This window comes from Orbicella franksi, chromosome 9 (assembly GCF_964199315.1).
Source record: "Orbicella franksi chromosome 9, jaOrbFran1.1, whole genome shotgun sequence".
NCBI lineage: Eukaryota > Metazoa > Cnidaria > Anthozoa > Scleractinia > Merulinidae > Orbicella > Orbicella franksi.
Window position 1 is genome coordinate 8,495,971 of NC_138153.1, and position 21,692 is coordinate 8,517,662.

The 21,692-nt window shown below is 39.7% G+C and overlaps 2 protein-coding genes across 3 annotated transcripts; both read right to left on the reverse strand.

Annotated features, from left to right (window-relative positions):
* On the reverse strand, positions 1–3,033 carry LOC145498641 (kelch-like protein 3). Its single transcript, XM_081478552.1, has one exon. It carries the CDS (start codon positions 1,977–1,979, stop codon positions 261–263), a length of 1,719 nt encoding a protein of 572 aa, XP_081334678.1. The 5' UTR covers positions 1,980–3,033; the 3' UTR covers positions 1–260.
* An 80-nt stretch (positions 3,034–3,113) lies between these two features.
* On the reverse strand, positions 3,114–21,639 carry LOC145498640 (scm-like with four MBT domains protein 1). 2 transcript variants are annotated; one of them, XM_081478551.1, is made up of 19 exons: positions 21,603–21,639; positions 20,417–20,444; positions 19,745–19,908; positions 17,507–17,647; positions 15,356–15,416; positions 13,654–13,931; positions 13,469–13,517; positions 12,857–12,951; positions 12,216–12,477; positions 11,094–11,423; positions 10,907–10,995; positions 10,253–10,493; positions 9,873–9,955; positions 9,416–9,645; positions 8,803–8,933; positions 8,428–8,662; positions 7,708–7,913; positions 6,680–7,035; positions 3,114–6,267 (listed from the first exon to the last, which is right to left on the reverse strand). In XM_081478551.1, exons 1-19 carry the CDS (start codon positions 21,624–21,626, stop codon positions 6,139–6,141), a joined length of 3,132 nt encoding a protein of 1,043 aa, XP_081334677.1. In that variant the 5' UTR covers positions 21,627–21,639; the 3' UTR covers positions 3,114–6,138. The 2 variants fall into 2 exon arrangements, with proteins under 2 accessions (XP_081334677.1, XP_081334676.1); XM_081478550.1 differs by having other exon boundaries at positions 13,654–14,168.
* Between the last annotated feature and the right edge of the window lie 53 nt (positions 21,640–21,692).

Sequence of the window (21,692 nt, forward strand, 5' to 3'; positions counted from 1 at the left end):
TCACTAATCAATCTTTATTTACACTCACTCTTGCTCAATATAATAAATTACAGCAATCCCCTAAAAAAATAACGGTCCGTCTCTAATAGTTTTTGTCATTTTTAGAGTACTGTTCTTCAAAATTAACTTATTATCACTTCACTATTATCAGTATCTTCTCGATTCTGATAGTTAGGTTCGTAGTACGAATATATGTGTCTCAACCAAACATCGCCACACTGATTAATTAAGGTTGGCTTTCGATTGTTCAACATTTTCAATCAGGGAACGTTGCAAAACTCAAAAATCTCTTTTGCTACTCTGAGCACGCCACACTGGACCCAGGATCTTTTACAAGGCATTTTGCTGACGGTTTCCCAGCTTCTCTTACGCTCGTCATAACACTCCACGCTGTCCAAGCTCCCCGAGTTGTTACAACCTCCAAACAGGTAAATCCGGTTTCCAAGTCTTGTGACACCAGCCGCCTGGCGCGGGACGGAGATGTTTGGAAGTGAGGTCCATTCCTCGGTGGCCGGATCCAGCACCTCACAGGAAGAGAGATACGCTCCCGTTGATGACTGGCCGCCGATGACAAAGATCTTGCCGTTCAACTCAACCGCGCAGGCGAAATAACGGGCTACTTGCATCGGTTTGACTTCACTCCAGTCCTTTTTTCGGGGGTTGTAGCGCTCAACGGTTCGCAGGAACTCATTTCTGTCGCTCAAACCACCAATCGCGTACACGAGACCGTGGCACGCCGCTGAACAGAGACCAGCGCGTTTTACAGACATGGGCGTCTCGATGAACCATTTGTTGATATCCGCGTCATAGCGCATGACTTGTTTGGTCGAACCGCCATTCGGTATTCTTCCGCCAATGATAAAGATGTGATCGCCGCATGTCACAGCCGTGGCTGCGCAGCGCATTTGAGGCATGTTTGCTACCGCTATCCAGGAATTGGTGTAGGCGTTGTACTGCTCGACAGACTGACCGTTTTCGGTCTGGGTACTACCGAATGCGTACAACACGTTGTCGTGTACAGCGGTGCAGTGCTCGTCTCGAGCCTTGAGCATGTCAGCCAGCGGTAGCCATTTTTTCTTGGCCGGAGAATAACAAGTCGCTTCTTTGCTCAAGTTTCCACCGCAAACGGTAATGACGTCCACGTGTCTTGCAAGATTGTTCCGAGCGCGCTCGCGATCGTCGTGCTCGTAAAGAACGAACGAGTTCAAAGCCTTTACCACGAGCTTCGTGCAGTAAAAGCTGCTCTTGACTAGCTCTTCATTTTCCACCTGGTCAACCAAATAATGTTTTGATAGCGAAGTCAAACGAATTTTGCTGAACAGTTCTTCAAAATGCTCTCTTCGCGTGTCCAGGTCGTGTTTCACCCACGTTATCAGCGTCTCGTAAACATCTTCCTCGCGCGAAACCTCGAGATCATCGCGCGCGATAATTTCGGTATATACTCTGTAGTCGACGGATTTGAAAGCTTCGGTGTCGCAGGCTTCAGTAAAGTGTTTCACAATGTAGCTTGTAGCAGAGCTTTTTAGAGAATCACAGCTATATTTCTCTGCAAAGTCCCTCAAGGAGAAACATCTCGTGGGACTTAGCAGGCTTTGCAGAAACTGGCAGCCGATATCTTTGAGGCTTTGAATAAGCAAGTAATCGGCAGCGGCCACGAGGCTCTGTACGTTCTCCTCCGAGAGAGTGACGTTCCCTGTGTAGATGTAGGAAAGCAGCTGTTCCATGATCTCGGCTTGTAGCTGGTCAAGTTTACATTCCATCAGAATCTTTTCTTTCATGTCGTTTGTGAACAAACCGCGGAAATACGGGCTGCCAGCGGCGAGAATGCTACGGTGAGCGAGAAAGCTCTGATCTTCCACGAGAAGGCGAACATCACAAAGCACTCCTTCTTTTCTTAGCTGGTCGGTGGTTTTCAAAAGAACATCCTTGTACTGTTCGTTTGATACTGAAAGGGTTATGGATTCTTCTTGATCCGCCATTTTTAACACGGCAAGGCCACTAAAACTACAACTTTGCTTTACTTACGTGTAAGATGACTTATGCTAATTTTCGTCTGGTTACCGTGGTTTCGCATAAATTATACTTGTGAATTACACGTGTGGATCGTTAACGAGAGAGAAAATTGTTATTAGTTTTAAGCGATTTTCCCGAGCTTTTTCAAGTCTTTCAAGACAAACCACAAAATGTAAAACCGTATGCCATACTTTTTCAATATCTTGGGGACACATATAACCCAAGCGCGAGAACCACACTGGGAGAATAACGGCCCAAGGTCTTGACAGTACAGAACGAGCGCCGCGAAGTTCGTTCAAAAAAGACCGAGAGCCGATATTCTCCCCGTCCCGTCCCGAGCAAGCCTAAGAGATTTACAGGAGATTCATTAACACGACTGAAAATGTTTAGAAAAACATGCCACGACCTCGGACTGGAAAACATCACAAACTTCACTGAAGCGCGCTATTCTGATTGGGAGCCGAGTCAGCCGACTAGACGCACACTCACACTTGATGTAAAATAAAAAAGAAGGGACAGAGGGTTGGAAGAGAAAAGAAAGGAAATCTTTTATGTGAAAGCTAGTTCTAACCTGGTCAAAACTACCAGTACGTGATCTTGCGGGATCATTCGAGAAAGTGCCCGGTCTAATACTTGAAGACTATATTGGGTCGGCAACAGAGCAATCTGATTGGCCGATATTAGTTATTGGCCCTCTGAACTACCTTCGCACTTGGAGTGGTTTTCAAGTGAGTGTCGTAAAACCAAAATTAACCCAATTACTTACCAATTAGACTGCTCATCCAATCTCAAACCGTAGTAAAATCAAAACCAAGAGCAAAGTAATTGCCTGATTACTTTCGACACTCAATTGAAAACCGCTCTATGTATTTTTTTTTAACAAAACTAAAACTAGTTTGATTTTCCATCATTAAAAATGCGTCAACTAGGTTTTGACTTTTCGAGGTCGTGTTTTCAAGTGCCCCTTTAAGTTTAAAACGCTGGACTGAAAATTTTGTTGGGTTCTTTAGCCCATTACTAACAGGGAGAAGACAAAGAGTGTCTTGAAGCAATTCTCTTTCACGGGATATTACAGAAATAACTCGATTCATTCTTCTTGCAAATTACACTTACGTAATCCTTTAATTGTTACATCTATACGTAACATTATTTCATTGTTAACTGTGATTATCATGATTATAGAAACTCCCGCTCTAAATTCATTACAAAATACATTATCGTATAATACTATGCCAGTGATAACAAAACTTAATATCTACAGTACAGCATTAGGCGCTGTTCCACGGTCACTCGGCGAAGTTTTCGATTAATTCTTGACAATAACCTGTTGGATTTTATTGGATTTGACCAATCGAAAATAAGTACACAAGACATTTGGGGAGGAAACTTCTGTTGGCATAGTAACTGTCAGATTTTCGCTGCAATTCCTCCCACATATTTCTCAGGCTTTGATTGGTCAGTTCAAACAGAACCCAACAGAAAGTAGTGATAAAACATGCCAGGAACCAATCAAAAAATTGAGAAGTGACAATGGAACAGAGCTTTCACTGCAGCTAGATTCCCTACTTGGAAAGATAACGTTTTTTTCCCGCTAGTTACATATAAGAATGTGCTGCAAACCGGTCGCGAGAAAGTTGGGAGGATACAATCCGCGAGCAAAATCTCCGATCTGTATCTCAAATGGAGAATTTCCTCGCAGGCTATAGAGGGTGCAGCAGCAAACTTTGCCCGCGTTTTCCCCTACATCCTACATGGTTCTCTCTTGCAACTCTAAACGAGGTAACAATGAAAAATTGTGAGCAAACTTCTCGTCGTCTTTCCTGATTAAGACAGATCGGAGAACAAGTGCCACTTTCGGGAAACCTTCGTCAAGTGCCAGAAGTGTTTTCCGATTCGTATTATCCAATCAGAAATTAAACTAGCATCACGAAAGTTGTGACGCCAGCTTGTCGTAACTACGATCAATAACGTTGCCTAGCAACGACCATAGCAAAGACATTTGGACTCCGAAGGTGATGCTTGTTCACCAGGAAAGATTCGACAGAGAAACGCTCGTAAATTATTGAATAGCTGAATTAAACTGACCACAACAAGTGGGCTAGCGATAAAAACAAACCATCTGGTAAAGTGTAACTGTTTGATTTTAGTGCAAACGGGCGGTCGAGAAGTGCTTGTTCAAATTTTCTTCTTCCGAGAGCAATTAACAAGAAGTTTCGAGATGGATATATCCAAGGAATTTATTAATTCACAACATGAGAAAATGCTTTGTCACGATGCTGCTTTCCGGGGCGTTTTTTTGCAATCACGAGTTCCGTACTCTAAAATTAACGCAAAGGCAACCGAGACAGATACAGGGATACAAGAAGTAAAAACAAAAATAAACCAACCAAAATTCCAACAGAAAACACCGACCCTACAGAAAGAGCGTAAAAACAATAAGCTATTTTGATTCAATTGTAAACCCGGCAAGCTCCAAAAAAGGAGCTACGTCACGGTTTTGCATTTTGAAAAGTTGAGCATCAATTTTTCAAGCTCGTCGTTCGTAACTATCCGTGTTAATCTTCTCCATCCTCAACCCTCCTTGATCCTTTATGGTTTATTATTGTCTGTTTGGTGTTCTTCTATCTTAGCAAACTACTATTTTCATGTTTCTTTCAATTTAAAGGTGATTTTGTACGCGGCCAAAATAACGGAAAATACCGTGACTTTAAAAACAAAGCTTGTACCAAAATCATTGTCGACAAAGCAGTTTTAAGTATAAAAAGCGAACTTGTTTCTAAACTATATCTTCTGTAGTTTCAGTGCCAATCTGAAGATCTTTCTGCGTCCTAACAATACAATGTATTATTTTTTTCTTTCCTCTTGTGCTTTAGGATATATTTTTACAGACCGCCCGCTTGCAAGTGAATATATAATCATATATTATGATAATTACGAATATTTTACTGTACATGCATTAAATTGTCAATCGGGAGGTCGAGACACTCTTCACGTTTGAGTAATTGCGTTATTTTAAGCTTCGGAAAAATCCTGTTAAAACTATTGAACTAAATGATTTGGGTGAGCTATACAGAACTCTAGAAAAAATACGCGATACCCTACATTCGCGCCAAGTGTTTAAACTAAACAAGTAAACTATTTGACAAACTTCTGCATAAATAAAGCTATAGAACTAGATGCGTCTGAAACCAGAAGCCCCTCAACAAAAATACACATCGAAGCTCCCATTAAAGGAGCGCTGTCACCGATTATTCGAATTTCTTCAATAATGAGTGAAATAAACGCATGAAATTTTTCCCTGAATTTATCATTATGGAGTAAAATTTGGGTACTCTTAACAAATACAAAAGCAATAGGCCGTTTCCGAGTTACCTGGTGCCTCTGTGTCAAAAAGAATCTCCGTGCGAAACCTTTCATGTGAAAATGTGTTCCGCCTACGGGTTCATTTTCGTGCAAATCAATCTCACTTTCATATGAAAGGTTTGGCACTAGGACTCGTTTCGAAACAGAGGCACACGGTAAAATCAAAATCAAACGATGGCTGGCTTTCCGGTGAGCCGGGTATGTTTTAGTCTCCTGCGCAACCGTTGTTTGGGATGTCACGCAGCGTTCCACCCAAAGAGGGTCAAGCCTTACGTGACATCTCAAGAAACGGCCGTGGAGGAGACTAGGTATGTTTTTAATCTTCTTGAAATCATTTTTATTTTAAAACATCGATGACAGCAACCCCTTAAATGACTTTCAATGACTTCTAATGTGCTATTTTGCATGACCCACATTCCCTCCCACTATGGAATTAATGTTATAATAAGCCTAGACATACTACAAGTCAACCCTTTAAGCCCGAACAAACAAGTCAGCATTGGTTTTGTCCTCAAGAAATCACCACAAACTCAGTGATACTGATGTCTGACCACTAGAAGAAACTGCCTTGATAAATCCTCAAATTCTCCCAATATCTGCTAAGGTTAGGGAAAATTTATACGCTGATATGGGGGCTCGAAAGGTTAACGGAAAGAAATTAAAATATAACTACAAAAATCTTGTACATTCAGCAAAATCACCGCATCTGTAGATTCCAAATAAAACTGTGGCGTTTCTGATATATAATTTGCATTCCAATGTTCATATGCCCCATGCCTGTTTAAGGGCCTTGACTGCGCTCTGGATTTTCGTCATGGGTCCCAGTTTGTTCTCTGTTAACGATTCCAACATTTCTTGCGTCAAGAGTAGAAGGGCGCGGCCGTCGATCTCCTGTAAACAAAGCGAAGACGACAGAGATAAACTTGGCGTGGAACGGAAGCTGCACAGAGGTCGCCTATTACAGCATAGCTAGCGCCAGAAACCGCGCTGTCAATTTTAATAACCGTTAACGTGCATCATAGTGCAAATAGTGCAATGATCCACGCTTATGGCGTAAGGAAAGTTAATTTTGTTTCGCCTTTTCATTGCCAATGCTATAAAAGAATTAATTTATGCTTTTAGCTGTGCATCATAGAGTTATGGACTCCCGGCTAAGTACAACATACCCTGAAATGAATTTGTCCTGCAAAGTTTTCGTTGCACAGTGTAGCGAGCGTTGCAAGAAGCATAAGCACTTTCAGCTCTTCGGCGCAGCGATAGTGGTAACACTGCAAGGACGTTAATGACTGCAAGCTTAACATACCTCTTTAATAAAGGCATCCGCGTAATTCGAGCAGCCGATAGAATACATGAAACCCGTCACCTCCTGCACATTCCACAGGCGAGGATCTTTACCGCTGTTTGAGCTCTGGTACAACAGAACGGAGGCAGCGTCAGATTCCTGAGCCGCGGACGAAGGAAGATTACTCGTCGAAGACACCATCGAATCGTGTGACGAGTCTCTCTCCGTCGGCTGTAGCCAGACAGCAGCCGAGTCGTGGTGATGAAGCTTTTGACCGGGAGGAGGGTAACCGGCGACGGACGGGGGTGGGGGAACAATAGCGGTCGTTTCTTGCAGGGGACGACCGTCGCTTGAGGATGTCACGCCATTATCTTTTCCTGAAACGGGATTGCGTTACAATCAAGGAGGATTCAATACACTGCTGAAAATGTCACGCCCTCCTTCATGATGTCTACGTTATGAAAACCCGAATCTGTTACTTTCAAGCTGAATACGCATTCTCAAGTATTACCTAAACTAAGGAAAGCTAACCCTAACCAAAAGGATTTTTTGCGAACTTCAAAGGGGACGTTTGTAGTTAAAGGGCATGAAACTTTTCTAGTTCACTAAACATTTTATATTATAAGGTAAGTCTTGTAAACAAACAACAACAACAACAACAACAAACAGAAATGGAAAGAGCATGATTAAATGTACACTGATCGAGAAATACTGAAAAAAGAGAAATTTTGGCCTATTCAGAATGTTTTAGTACCAACCTCTAACAAACCTAACACTGGAGAATATTAGTCCGAGATCGAGCATAGCGAGGTCCGTACAAGAACGACCGAAGATCAATATTCCCCAGTACGGCTCGAGCAGGCTAGATTAGTAAGTAGTTTATTACATGGCAAAATACACGGCTTGCAAGGGTCCGTATGGTAAAATCCAGACCAACAAAGAGCCAATCCGAACGCTCAGACTTACCACAGACTAGCTTGTCATATGTAATAAGAGTTTTTTTTTTCTCAGAATATTGCATTAGGCAAGTAAAATTTTCTTCCCCTGACCTTTAACACAGCTGGTCTGATTACAGTGTCCCATAGGATAGCGAGTAGCGCTGACAAGCTCTGAACAGCATCCCAGCACTTGACAGACGCGCTGTAGATACGGCTGAAGGTGTTCTGCTTTGTTCACTACGCGCACACGCCGCATGAGCCGCTTGCCGTTCTTGCTCTTGGTCTCAATACACACTGTGCCGCCAAGCTGTAACTCCCTGAGAGAAGATCGAGAATAAACACAGATTATTTCAATTCTCCTAACAATAGCACCGCATTGTTGGGTAAGTAGGTGGGGAGAAGTACGAAAACGATCAACTGCGGGATATAGTTTCACTTTCTAACTTTGTCACCAGACTCTGTATCCAAGGCTTAAATTTAAAGAAAAAAGGAAGGGAAAATCTATATTTTGATTGAATCTGAACAACTTTAGACTGAATTTTCAAGATGCGTTTTTCAAGTGGTCTCTCCTTTAAGCCAACACCTTTTCTGTTTCAAACCTAAATTGCCAACTTTAACAGTCGGCTTAGCACCCGAAGCGTTTCCGATTACAACAAGCCAATCAGAAAACTGCACTAGCGCTCGTAAGCACGCCGAAAGTTGTCGCGTTGGTTCGACGTCATAAACACAACCTAGTCGCTCAGCAGCATCTCTGAGGAAAATCACGGGCTCTGTCAAATAACAGTAGGCCGGACTACTTAAAAAACAAACATACTAACAAAACTTTCTTACCTGTTCTTCTTGCTCTGGTAAAACTCGCGGCTAAACAGCTCCAGCACTTGTTTAGGGTTGATGGAGGCGGACACCAAGTGCTGCATACACAGTCGCATGATGTTGTGCTTCTCCGGCCCAACCACAGAGCCTCGCACGGCATCAGGGAGACTGCGCATCAAGTCACGACTGAGAAGAGGTCCTGGGTAACAGCGCTTGTTTAAATACACGATCTCTTGCGGATACAGAGATTTCGCTAAGATGGGAGGGAAAAATAAGTATTGGTGAGCTGGTAGAGAAATGTTCTACACTAATTTGCTTCTCTTGTTTAACCATTGTTTCGCAAAGGAGAAGCTAAAACAGAAAATAAAAAGGAAAACAACTACAGCACACAACCTTTTTTCTTCTGTCCGTCATCCTCTGTGGACGCTCGTCTCTTGACAGGCCGACTCAGGGGTCTAGGCACTGATGGGCGGCTGACGTCAGTAACTGGGCCGTACCGTTCCACATATCTATCAGGCATCGGTCTGTAACAAGGAAAATTGGTATATAAGTTCTGTAATTACTTGCATTGCGCTTACACAACATGGTGAGTTTTTTGGTGAAAGGGCAAACAAGGATCCAGATTATGAATGAAGTGGGGACGCACAAGGATCGACCCAAAATTATTTTACAACGACAACAATACCGAGCGACAATCAATGAGTCATCATTTGGTCTTGGCCAATAAAGCAAAGTCACTTGCCGGTAAATTGCACGTGTGGTTACTTTGGCCCTGCGATTGGTTGAAACCAACGTAACGAAATGAAACACTATGGCGTGATTCTCTGAAAGGTAGTGTCCATTGAGCGTAGTGGCGAAACAAGGCGGCGCAAATCCCCTTTCTAATCGCATGAAGCGACTAGGAGTATTTCTACTACCCCCTGGATGGGATTCTGAACGCTGAAAATAATATGCAAAACAACAACGACGACAACAACAACAACAACAACAACACACTCTGCCTTACCCCGGGGGCTGCAATGGATGAGCCACTGACGAGCAGTAACCAACAGGGAAGATGTCTAAAGAATCCTTATCGACAAGCTGATCGTAGGACTCGTCCCACCCGTCAAAGTGGATTCTTAGCAGGGGTCCCTTCAGGTCTGTCACTGTCGCTGGGCAGATGAGAGCGGGTTCACGCAGATCAACTGCTTCTAATTTAGTGCCCACTTTGAAGTTGTTCTCGCCTCTTTGTTCCTAGTTGTCACAAGCAGAAAATAAAGATGAGTCTGAGGATTTCGCGTCAAAATGAGAACGGACATAAACTTGAGCAAAAAACGGTGGTTTTTAAACATATAAACAGAAAACGGTACCGAAAAGTTACAAAACTGAAATCAAAATTCTCGCTAATCCTAGGTTAGCTTAATCGGGCATTGAACAACCCGGCCCTGCTGAGCTACAGACTAACAATACTTAGCCATTACCTGTCTGAAGAGCTGAATAGGAGCCTCGAAACCACCCGTCTTAGCAAGATATTCAGGCCAGCTGAATGTCTCCACACTGTAGTCTAAAAGAAGGTAAAACAGAGTTTTACTCTACAGAAATGCGTCTCGCTACGATAGAACGTCACTAGCTTCACTGAATTTAATTTCGTTGCTCTAAGACTAACTACTATGTCAACTTGTCACAACGATCTGAAACAGAACGGCAGAGCAAAAATAACTACAAGTTATTTGCTCGTTCGTTTATTCGTTTGTCCATTCATCCGTTCGTTCTTCCGTACGTTCGTCCGTCCATTCTTTGGTGCGTTCATCTTTTCGTTCGTTCGGTCGGTCGCTCATTCGTTCGTTCATTAATACACTACCTCTAGGTGGGTGCAACTGAAGGTCATGAGCCTTGGCCCATCCGCAGGGGAACACGTTGATTGAGTTGGCATGGCACACAAAGTACGTCGCCAGGGAATCAACTCCAAGGACAAAGTAATTAAACTTCAGAACTTTGATGACAGTCACCACACACACATGGCTCGGGTTAAACGGGTCGATAGCTTCAAATTTCATGCCCACTTTGAACTGATGAACACCTGGAGCTGTTCCTGTTGAATCCTAGGAAAGATGAATTTGTAGAATCCATAAGCAGAGTTATGTCGTCAGAATAGGAGGTACTTTTGTTGCCGTTGCTACAATGCACAGTTGTGTCTGGTTCTACCTTCTTAGTTTGTATATAAGAAAAGCTGTTGAGTAGTGTGATTGTGTACTTTCATGTGGTACCATTTGTTATGCTATATAAGGTGTTTCTAACATTAATGTGTGGACAAACCACTAACGTGTGACCATTCAAATGAAAGCTAACGAGCTGCAATCTTCATCTCGGAGACTTGGAAATTTTAAAACTGCATCTTTAACTTCCGAAGTTTATGTGCCTTTTGCTTGCTAGAGAGCGCATGAACTGCTTTGTTCCTCTCACTTCATTCATTTGTGTAAGTGTTGAAGCAGTCAGTACATAACACGATGCAAACCTGCACGAAGAACTCTTGAGGTGCATCTAAAGAGTTCGCCAGATCATCTGCCAAGAATTCGTTCCACTTACTGAGACTGTGTTTCCAACCTAAAAGACATGTGGAATCAGAATTGGACTCAGAAATTTACTGCATGTTTTCACACAACCTATATGACCAAAACAGTTTGATCACACTACAACTTTACCAATGGGTGGCTGCAAAGTGTGTCCCACCAGGGACGACCATCCGATTGGATGAATCTCCGACGACTGGTAGTGGCACCAGAAGTCCTCAGCGACATCATCATCAAGACCATCATATCGCATGCGAAGACGGTCACCGATCACATCGACTATGGTGGCCACACACATGGAGTACATGTTCTTACGATCAGCCACTTCTACTTTCATGCCCTTTTGAAATCGGTTGTAAGGCTGGCTTTGTAGTTGCTGAAGAAACTCGACCGAGAAGGTCTTTGCTCCTGAGAGACATTTGAACAGGTAATCTCTCCAATTGGCACAGTTCTCTCTGATAGCTGTAGAGACCGAAAATAAACAGTACTATTAGTAATAATTACTAACTAAATACATAATTATAATTACTATACATAATTTATTATTATGTATTACCAGTTCACAGATCCTTGATATAGTAAATTTGAAGGAGTTCAATATCAAATTCTTCTTCCCAAGTTCAAACTCATTAATTCATTCACACCTAGTTATTCACAATTTTTTCATTTATCATTCTCTGAAGTGTAACTAGTTTTGAATCTCTCTTCCATTGGAGTTCCAATTTCCCTTTATTTTAATAAATGCCTTTAAAATCTTAACATGATGGGCAACCTGTTCCAAGTAAGAGTGAAAAAACTGTCTTCTCTTCCCCTCTCCCTCACATCTAAAGAAATAAGGGCAGGAGGCTTGCCAAGAATGGATGGCCAATATAATTTCGTCAGCAAAGCAGGTTATGTTTGTGGAAGCTTGTCACATGTAAGTGATGGTAACAGGACTGAGTGGAGTTCTGTCAGGGATTTCATTTACATTTTCAGCAGGAGGGACACTAGTTTCCACAGGCGGGCAAAACTATTAGAACTGAACTTTCCTTTAGATAGTCAACCTAGGTGGGCAAAATCATCCTCACAGCTGGTCAATTTGTACGGTGCCCAGCCCTTAATGAAACCCCTGGTTCCATTTGGTCTGTAATATTATCCGGACTCAGAGTAACAAAATCTCTCACTACGAAGCCAGAGTGTGATTCGTTTAATTGTGGCTATGATTGCGCAGCAAATTGGACAATTCCTGTCTCAAAGACTAACACTATACCATACCTGGAGGTGGTATAAGCAGTTTATTCCTCTTGGCACACCAACCAACCGGGTGAATATTCTTTGATCTCAAGTCAAACCAGAAGTCACCAGCAGGGTTGGATTCATAACCTTCATATCGTAACTGAACTCTGTAGTGTTTGATCTCAATCACTGTCGCCACCCAAAATGCCACGTCAGTATCATCGATGACATCCATACTGCAGTTCACAACTTCAACCTTCATGCCAACATGTACGCCCTTCAAACATGGGCTTAGACTGACCTGTTGAGAAAACATGAACAAGAAATAATGTAAAATACCATTATAGATTTAATACTTTGCATACAGCTCCCCAGGGTATAGTCTCCCTTGTTCAGAAACCCTCATATCAATTACACAAACCATGTCACCATCCCCGCTAAGTTCTCCCATTTGCACAAACAATGTCTTCCTCACACTCCATCTGTTCATGTGTGACATACCCTATGAGCAATAATGACCTCAATTTTTTCTCTGTGACAATGTTTTTTGGCCAAACTGATTCACTTACAACAGCTCTTTATGTAAAACAAATGTCTGATGAACTACCACTTAATTCTCTAAGTCTATGGGGAATTTGTTTTTTCTTTTAGCTTGGGCAAAGAAATAAATTCATTCTTACATGTTCAAATAGATGATTTGCAGCAGCTTTAGCTCCTGTTTTCTTGAGGTACTCTGACCAGTCAAAGCTGCGATTCTGCCAGTTTTCACCAACGTCTTTGTAGAGAAGAGAAAAACAACATTCTAAGAAATTACTTTAAACCAGAACAAATTAGAAACTATATATTAATTACATATACTGCTGATGGAAAACATAGTGGCCAGTTGGTAAGAACTTTGGATTCTAGATTCAAGCATCTGGGTTAGTACAAGTGCAGTGTTGTTCTACAGACACAAAAGTTTCCTCTGACCCACAGTTTTTATCTCCACTCAGCAGAGATACGATGGATAGCAACCTGTGATCAACCTGTGATGGACAAGTTGGGACAAGCATTCCATCTAAGGGGATTGTGGGTGGGGGAGGAGAGGGCAAAACTACACCCCCCAGGACTTCAATTTGTGTTACGCAAATCTAAGACAAGAGCTTTCCCAAAGGCATTGAGGCAGAAGGTGCTACCTCTTACACTGAATCCACAAATCCAATGAAGTCATTCACTTGACAAATCAGCAAAAAACAACTTGTGGTCTGAAGTGCATGGATACATTTAAGATTACAATGCTGAATAATCAATACCTTCTCTTGACAAGGGGGGTGCACTTGCATTAGCTCCTTCAGCCTCCTCCTGAAATTAAAGAAAAAGTCAAGGAATTTATTTGATGCTTGTCTATAACTTGTCATTACAAGGGGTCTACAACAAAGGGGGTGGGTTAATACTTGGATTTACAGTTACATGTAGCTGATTGCTGCAAAAGCCTCACCTCATGTCCATCTTGAACTGTTTCTTGAACACTAGAAGCCGTTGCCGCAGTAGTAGCTGAAGATGTTGTTGCCGAAGCAGAAGCCAAAGCATTAGTATTGTGAGCATGCCGTTCTGAAGTTCTGTGTTTCTTTTTTGGAGTTCCGATCTTTTCTCCTTTAGATTTCTTTTTAATATTCGATGCAGAGTACCTTTTTGCACACTCCATTTTACAGAAGCGTTTGGACTTTGAGAAAAAGTGTTCTCTTACCCCAATGTAGCAGCAGAATTCACACTTGGCTGTATCGGACAAAACAGTTACTATGTTAGAAAGAAGGTCGAGTTTTAAAGAAACTTTATGATGTCTGTCTGAAGTTCTGTGTTTCTTTTTTGGTGTCCCAATCTTGTCTCCCTTTGACTTCTGTTTAATATTGGATGCTGATGAGTATCTTTTCGCACACTCCATTTTACAAAAGCGTTTGGACTTTGAGAAAAAGGATTCCCTTATTCCAACGTAGTGGCAGAATTCACACTTTGCTGTATCAGACAAAACAGTTACTGTGTTAGAAATTAAAGAACGTTTAGTTTTAAAGAAACTTAATGCAGAATACTTAGAATTAAATTTAACATTTTTAAACCTGTGAAAATTACCAAAATTAGGGATGAAATGTATTTTTAAGCTTAATTGGCATTTTGTGACTGGCTTTTAACTAAAAAGAAACACTATACAATGCAGTTCAAGAAGAACCGTTAACTAAAAGATCATCACTCATCTGAAAGTAGCCCAAACGTGACAGAAAGCTCATCCAAAGTGACTAATAGTAGGTTGCCATAATAATTTCATTGAGGACCTTCCAACAAATCATCACATTTAGATACTCTGGTGAATGAAGAAAGAAGCATGTGGTTCCTCCTTTGAGCACCCTCCATCAAGCAACCAATAATAAATATTACCACCCCAAGTGCTGGATTGAATCATTATGGTACAGTTGGACCCCGTTAATTCGAACTCGGTTATTTCAAATTCCCCACTATTTTGAACTCAAAATCATTTCCTTTGGATATGACAGTCACTCATTTACTCGCTATTTCAAAGTATTTTTCGTTTTCCCTAAGAGTCTGAAATAGTGGGGTTCAACTGTATGTGGAGATGTAGTTGAACCTCACCTAAGCACAATCCCACGCAATGATGTTTCAGTGCTGCTTGTGAAATTTATAAAAAAGCGTGGGTAGTTTGTACTAACAACAATAATTGGAGAGTTGTTTTAGCTGCGAATAAAGGTACGTGCTAAAGGTAGTTTTAACACACAGAGTTCTAATAAAGATGATAGCAAGAAGCAAATGTGCATAAATGTCTGCAAAGATTTGTACTTAAGGGAGATTCCCTTAAGTCACATTTTGAGGAGAAGTCAAAATTTCAAACAAGAGCCACTTTGGATGTTCTTACTCTCACATAATAACTTTTCTTAGTTTGCTCTACCAAAATCAATAACGTATGCAATTATTTTTAAGACGGTCATTGCATTAGCACACACATAAACATGTATGAAGCTAAAATGGCAGCTGTCAATTAAATTGCTGTAAGAAAATGCATTTCAAGTGACTATATGACATATACAATGTAACATTATTCTGCTCCGATCTTTCATTTACGCAATCTGTAAGTGTAAATGAAGACTTAAAGGATAGGCATGCTTGACTGACGGTATGGAAGGTCGCATTACCCATGTTCTCAGCGAGAGGTTCATCTTCTGGGACCTCTTCTTTAGGAGGCTCTTTCTCAACCTGTAAAATTGGAATGAAACATCATTTTCTTGTTGACTATTCCAAAGATTTATAAGTGCTTGACATTTAATAAGTTGGTTTGCATTTGACTGCTGTCGCTCCCACAATTACCATGGTGAATGGCAAATACGAGATTTTATGAGAAGGCCAGAATGGTGTTTTCTTTTGAAAGTCTGAGACATTTTGACTTCTTAAATTACAAGACCGAGACTTCAAAGTATGGCCATGACTGTGAGACATTTAGATTCTAAGACATTCTAATTCAGATGCCATTTCAAAACCAAACAAAAAAATCAGGACTTAAAGACTTTCTTAGCATTGCAAAAAATCAAGACCCCGAGACCATTTTATGAAAATTCGAGACTGCAAGACACACATAACCACCAAAAAAACAAGACAACAAGAGCTGTGAAATTTAATGAAAACTTTGCGAGACCCACAAGTTTTGATGGACAATTTGCCACCCCTATAGTACAATGCACATGTATTGAACAGGGGTTTTTCTACAGGGCAACACTGAAATTCCTGATTGAAATTCCTGTCAGTGAATGTAAACAGAAACATGTACATGAACAAGGAGAATGAATAATGGGGATGTCTACAGCCATTTATACCAGGGATTGGGAAGGAAAACCAGGCAAATGAGCCTATGGCCCATGGCATTGGAAAGTTAGGGGCCATTTATAAAAGGTTTGGACCATTAGGGTAAATAAATGGGCCATAAAAAAATGTTGACAAATGATATGTAATTCTTGATTGTTGTTGTTTTATACATTTAACTGGACTTCAAGCTACATGTACGTTAAAGGGTACAGTCACAGAATATAGCTAACTCAAATTATATAACCTTTCATTGAGGTTAAACTATGCATTCTGAACTGGAAATGATTAAACTTAACACACCAAGTAGTCTGACATCAACATCACTGAGACATGCTCAGTTTTAGATTTAGAGTGACAAGTAACATTGCATTTACAATTTAAAACTTGAGCTATGCATCAACTGTACATAACACACCTTGAGCTCTCTAATAGTTAATGAAACGTTAACCAAAAATTTTTCGTTCCTCAGAACTAGAAGGCTTGGAAGCTTCATCTTGATTGTTGTTTTCAGGATCACAATTCCTTGTGGCCGGCTCGGCGTTTGTAGTGCAAAATGGCCACAATCTCTGTGTCTTTTCCAATTTAGGAACTTTCGCTTTCAGAGGCCTATTATTTGGCTAATTACAGCATGCAAAACATATTTAAATCAGCCAATTCTATCAATGAAAAACAGAAAGCACATGGATTGAGCAAGAAACTCGTTTGCGAGCAGAGTCCGAATAAGGGGTCTGGGAACGAAAACAAAACGAACGCTTTTATAACGTCGATAAAAGAGCAAAGGAATTGTGATTTCTCGCGTGTTCATTCGTCATAACACCGAAAATTTCTCAAATGAAAATCCTTTCCACAAAGTAGTGTACATTTTACTAACTGCTTCGATGCTAGGGCGCATCGTAGGCCCAGTACGTGCTTCTATAATGCACCATTTCGTAGATTTCTGCGCCATGTGCGCATGGCACACAGCCTTCCCAATCCCTGTTATGCAGTCCAAAACTGACGAGAATGTTTGTTATTATAACTATTTAAAAAGACACATTGGCAGAAATGCTCTCTGTTTCGTTTAGAAAGTCACTTGACCATTGAAAACTAAATCCCGTGTTTGTAAAGAGCTTTACAAACACAGAAACCAACCAATTGGGTGTGTGTACCAAATTGAGCACATTGTAAATGCAATTATTATACTGCCTTTTTAACTTAGAAACAAAATAGAAAGCTGTTGCATTAACATGTTTACAAACACAATGTACATAGCTTGATGCAATCCAAATACTCAGTACATCGTCAAATACCTACAGCTTGAACATTTCCAAAATATCTGTGTATGGGTCTTGACATATAGACATGTGCACATGTATATATTCTAAAGCACAAAGGTGAAACTTAGTAACTGTTTCATTGAATTATTATTTTGAGCATTACTTCATTGTGATGTGAGAACCATCATTGCACCTACAAATTCCAATTCTGAGAAGAAAATTTTGGCCAACCTGCTCAGATCCTGCTGTCTCCTTAGTGGCGGCGTCATCCTTTTCTATCACAGGGCCTGGCTCTGGACTGTCATAATTACGCGTTTCTTCCTCACCATAAAAAGCTAGGATTTCACCCTGTCTTTCTGCCTCTGTGTCCCCCTTTAAATAGTTAATGATTGTTAAGTAAAACAAAATAAAATACTATGTGCAAATTTTGGGGTTTAAATTAGGTTTTGGTTTGAAAGTTGTTAAAACCACTTTAGGGAGATGATGAGAAATGAAGGCTTTTAAAAAGAGGCAAAACTAAAATTAAACACAAATTTACTTAAAGAAATTTATCACTGAAAACTATCTATTTCATAAGTTAACCTTCCTTATCTGCCCAAATACACATTCATGAATCACCAGTGAAGGAATGGTTTTCTCAGTGATATTTGCATTTTGCACCTTGTGCCTGTGTTTCAAGGCAATTCCTTGTGCAAACGTTTCACATGAAAATAAGTTTGATTTGAATGAAAATGAACCTGTAGGCAGAACACATTTTCATATGAATGTTTTGCATGAAGACTTGTTTTGACAACTTGGAAATGGTCTAAATCATAATGAAGCCTGGAAGATCCCTTCAGCATTCTAGGTGGTAATATTGCTTTTTTTTTGTCCTAAGGTCATATATAATGACTTCACTCCTTGCCATTTATAAATAAAATAATGCCACAATTCACACTGTCATTACATCTGATGACTTAAATACAAATAATAGCAAATACATGTAGCTCCCTTCTAAAAACACTTAACACAGATTACATGGTCTCAGTTGTATATGAAATGTGCTTACGATATCGAGAAAAGATAACTTCAGTTTACTGCATTTTGTAGTGTAACATAATTTTATTTCTTCATTTGAAAATGACATTGAGATGATTTCTAAGTGTTCTGGAATTTAATTAATTTTTATTCTTAAATAGTCATCTAAAACTAAAATGACTATGATGTTTTTCACTCTAAATTTACACCACAACTCTGAACTGCTCTCATTATATTGCAGCTGTAATTAATTCATATAATTTGTATGGTGATGCACCAAACAGTAGAGATAATAACAAATGTAATTACATATACTCCTGCCACAAATAATGTCCTTTTACAAGAAAAAAATACTCTTGTGGTAAAATTATATTAATTTATTATTTTGTCCAACAGAAATTACCTTGATATTAATCTACGTATGTTCACTTTACTTAACTTATCTACAACAATACATGTACATGAAGAAAAACGTAAACAGGGTTTTTATATAAATGCATGTATGTATGCATGCAATATTTTAATTAAAAATTTTGAAACTAAAAATAAAGGTTTTCATTTCAATATTTGAATGATACATGTATTAAGCCCTAAATGATTGCTATGGTAATTTCTGTCCCCCATCAATGAAAAAAAGTTCAATTTAATATTGGAATCATTGATAATGAGATCACAGCCACCTGGGGGTGTAAATTTTTTCTCACAATGTAAGACACACCACAGCAACATGCAAGACTAGTGATTAACATTACCGGAGTGAGTGTATGTGGCTGCGGTTAGAATTATAAGAAAAAGTCTAAAATACAGTCTGTGTAAGCACCACTGTAGTTTTAAGTATCAAACCTTGGATTGGTGGTACATTATTAGCCAAATAGTATACTAAAGAAGCAGAGCAATTTTATAAATTGACTAGTCATAGAAGTCAACAGTTGATAAGCGCATGCACATATACAACAAGGAATGGTGCTTTAACATGCCAGCTGACTAGGTCTTTCTTGATTATATGAACAACATTAATTCTGTTTTCCAGAACAAGTTCGCTTGATAACTCACACAGTGACAAGATGCCATTCTTGATCATGAGCATTTCTTCACTTTTTAAAACAAGATGGTTTGGTTTTGAATATCACAAGTCTCCAGTTTTTAGTGATCTTGACAAAACTACTGACATTTCAGGGATTCACACAACATTGGTAACATAACAAGATTGAGCTCACTATTAATATTGTAACACAGTAGTGCATTTAATTCCAACTAAACCAGGATGCAGCTAAGAGCCAGCCATTGACTAGTTTCACCCCCTGAGAGAGATCTTATCAGAAACAGGAATTTCATAAGACAAAAAACTTGAGGTAGTTTTGAAGGGTCAAGAGCCAAAAAACCTGGCTGGGCCTGTTAATGAGCCAGATTAGATTATTCTTACCTACATTGCTGGTTATCAGATAAATTTACCTTAATGTTGGATTGTTCTTCCTGAAGAGGGGTTGGCATACTTGTCTCTTCTGACATTGGCATATTTAAAGGAAGGTCGCTGGGGGAGCTCTTCTCCTTTGTCTCAGCATCCACATCTCCTGTTGATTCTGCTGTGTTCACTGGTATGGGGGCTTCATCATTTGCTAGAATACAACAAGACAGGGCCATCAATGGTTACGATCAAGCTACAGTATACTTCTACAAAATCATTGAGAATAACACCAACACCAAAATTGACCGTTTTACTGCTTGTAAACTGTCAAGAGATTCAAGTTTTTTGGCAGTCGTAATTTGAAGATCTTCTTGGCTTGTAATGCCATGCTGATCACTTCTTGAGTTTGATTAAAAACATTTACATGAATATATTACTCAATTCTTGATAAAAACATGGAAATCCGAGGTCTGGATGTAAAAGGCTGTTCAAGAAAGTAAAAGTTCATGTTGAGCTAAAATTAACAACAGAGGTTTCTGCATATGTTTATAACCTTTAGTGCATATCCTGGTCTCTCAAAAAATGTGATCACTTACAAACGCAGATATACAGGTACACAGGTACTGAATAAACCACTTTGTGAGCATTTTAATCACTTTAAGTTAAAGTTACACTCACAGATGACAAATGAAAATTATTAAAAGGTCAAAATGACTTACCTGGTATTTCCTCTGAGACTTGATCCTCCTAAAAATTAAAAAAAAAAAAGAGTTACAGCACATCTGATTTAGGGTTGATAGGGTAAATAAAAAATATCAAGAACTTTTTTCATCAGACTTCACTGATACTATTGTGATCAGAGCATTAAAACCAGATCAAGAAAGATATTCTACATTCCAAGAGACAAAATCCAGACGTATAGGTGGAACCATTCTAGCACAAGAAAAATGCACAAGAAAAATGTTTTGGGTTTGTGGATTTTACAACAGAAAATATATTTTCAAGAATTACATGTAGAGAGCTTAAAACATTAGCAAATATCAATTTAACAGCAAGATATGTTTTGTAATAACATCACGTATGGAGTTCTCGTGAAAATCATCATTTTCGTGTTTAATTTCCACAACGTTATTCGAGTTCACATAAAATCTGCAACTTAAGCATTAATTTTGTAAGTGAAAAAAAATCAAACATAAAATAAAAGATATGCCAAGTTGAAAAAGCAATGATCAGTAAGGTATACACAGAATGACTGCAAATTAAAGTCATCGTTTTTAATATGCCGTGCGATTGAAATTCTGACAATGCAAGTTAGCCAAATTAACATTGCGGATATTGCAGTTGTTAAAGACCGTTCATACCACAGAGTACGTGTAAGTCGCATTTCTAACAGATTGTTTTCTATCAAAGTAAAAGTTTAAGAGTGGTTTTCAACATCAACACTTGCCTTCAGTCTTGGTATACTTTTCCGAAGCAGAAATTCGCCAAACCGTTTCGTCTAAATATTATTTTTAATGGGAATTATGTAAACAAATACTCTGGCCTTACTCATGTATACTATTCGACAGCTGTTTTATAACAATCCCTAGACAACCTCAAAACATGTTAGAAACAATTTACATTAATTCGACGCTAAACTAGTGTAATTTTTCTCTTAACTTTCCCACAGCTCGAATGGTCTTTTGGGTGTTGTTAAGCTCGAGACCCTGTTTTCATGTCAATTTCTATTGTTCAGACAGGCAAAAATTTCTCGAAAAAGAATTTGGCAACAAAGAACAACATGGAGGGATAATTTTCAGCCCAAAATTTGAAGCAATCTTCAATCTAATATTATTACCATTCTTTATGAGAACACATGATCTTTTTGTTGTTGAAATTAGGGGAAAATTCGAAGGAAGTACTCACATTTCGCGTCTCAGCTGTCGCCATCGTTGAGAATCCAACCTCGCTTTCGTGCAGAGCATCATACCCAGTCCTCAAAGGGCTTGCCGCTTT

Coding starts and splice junctions, on each gene's coding strand:
- LOC145498640 (XM_081478550.1), bottom strand. CDS start 21,626: ATGGCGACAGCTGAGACGCGAAAT. Junction 10,494..10,906: donor CTCAAGAGTTCTTCGTGCAG/GTTTGCATCGTG, acceptor CATCTTTCCTAG/GATTCAACAGGAACAGCTCC. Junction 7,914..8,427: donor TACCAGAGCAAGAAGAACAG/GTAAGAAAGTTT, acceptor ATCTTCTCTCAG/GGAGTTACAGCTTGGCGGCA.
- LOC145498641 (XM_081478552.1), bottom strand. CDS start 1,979: ATGGCGGATCAAGAAGAATCCATAACCCTTTCAGTATCAAACGAACAG.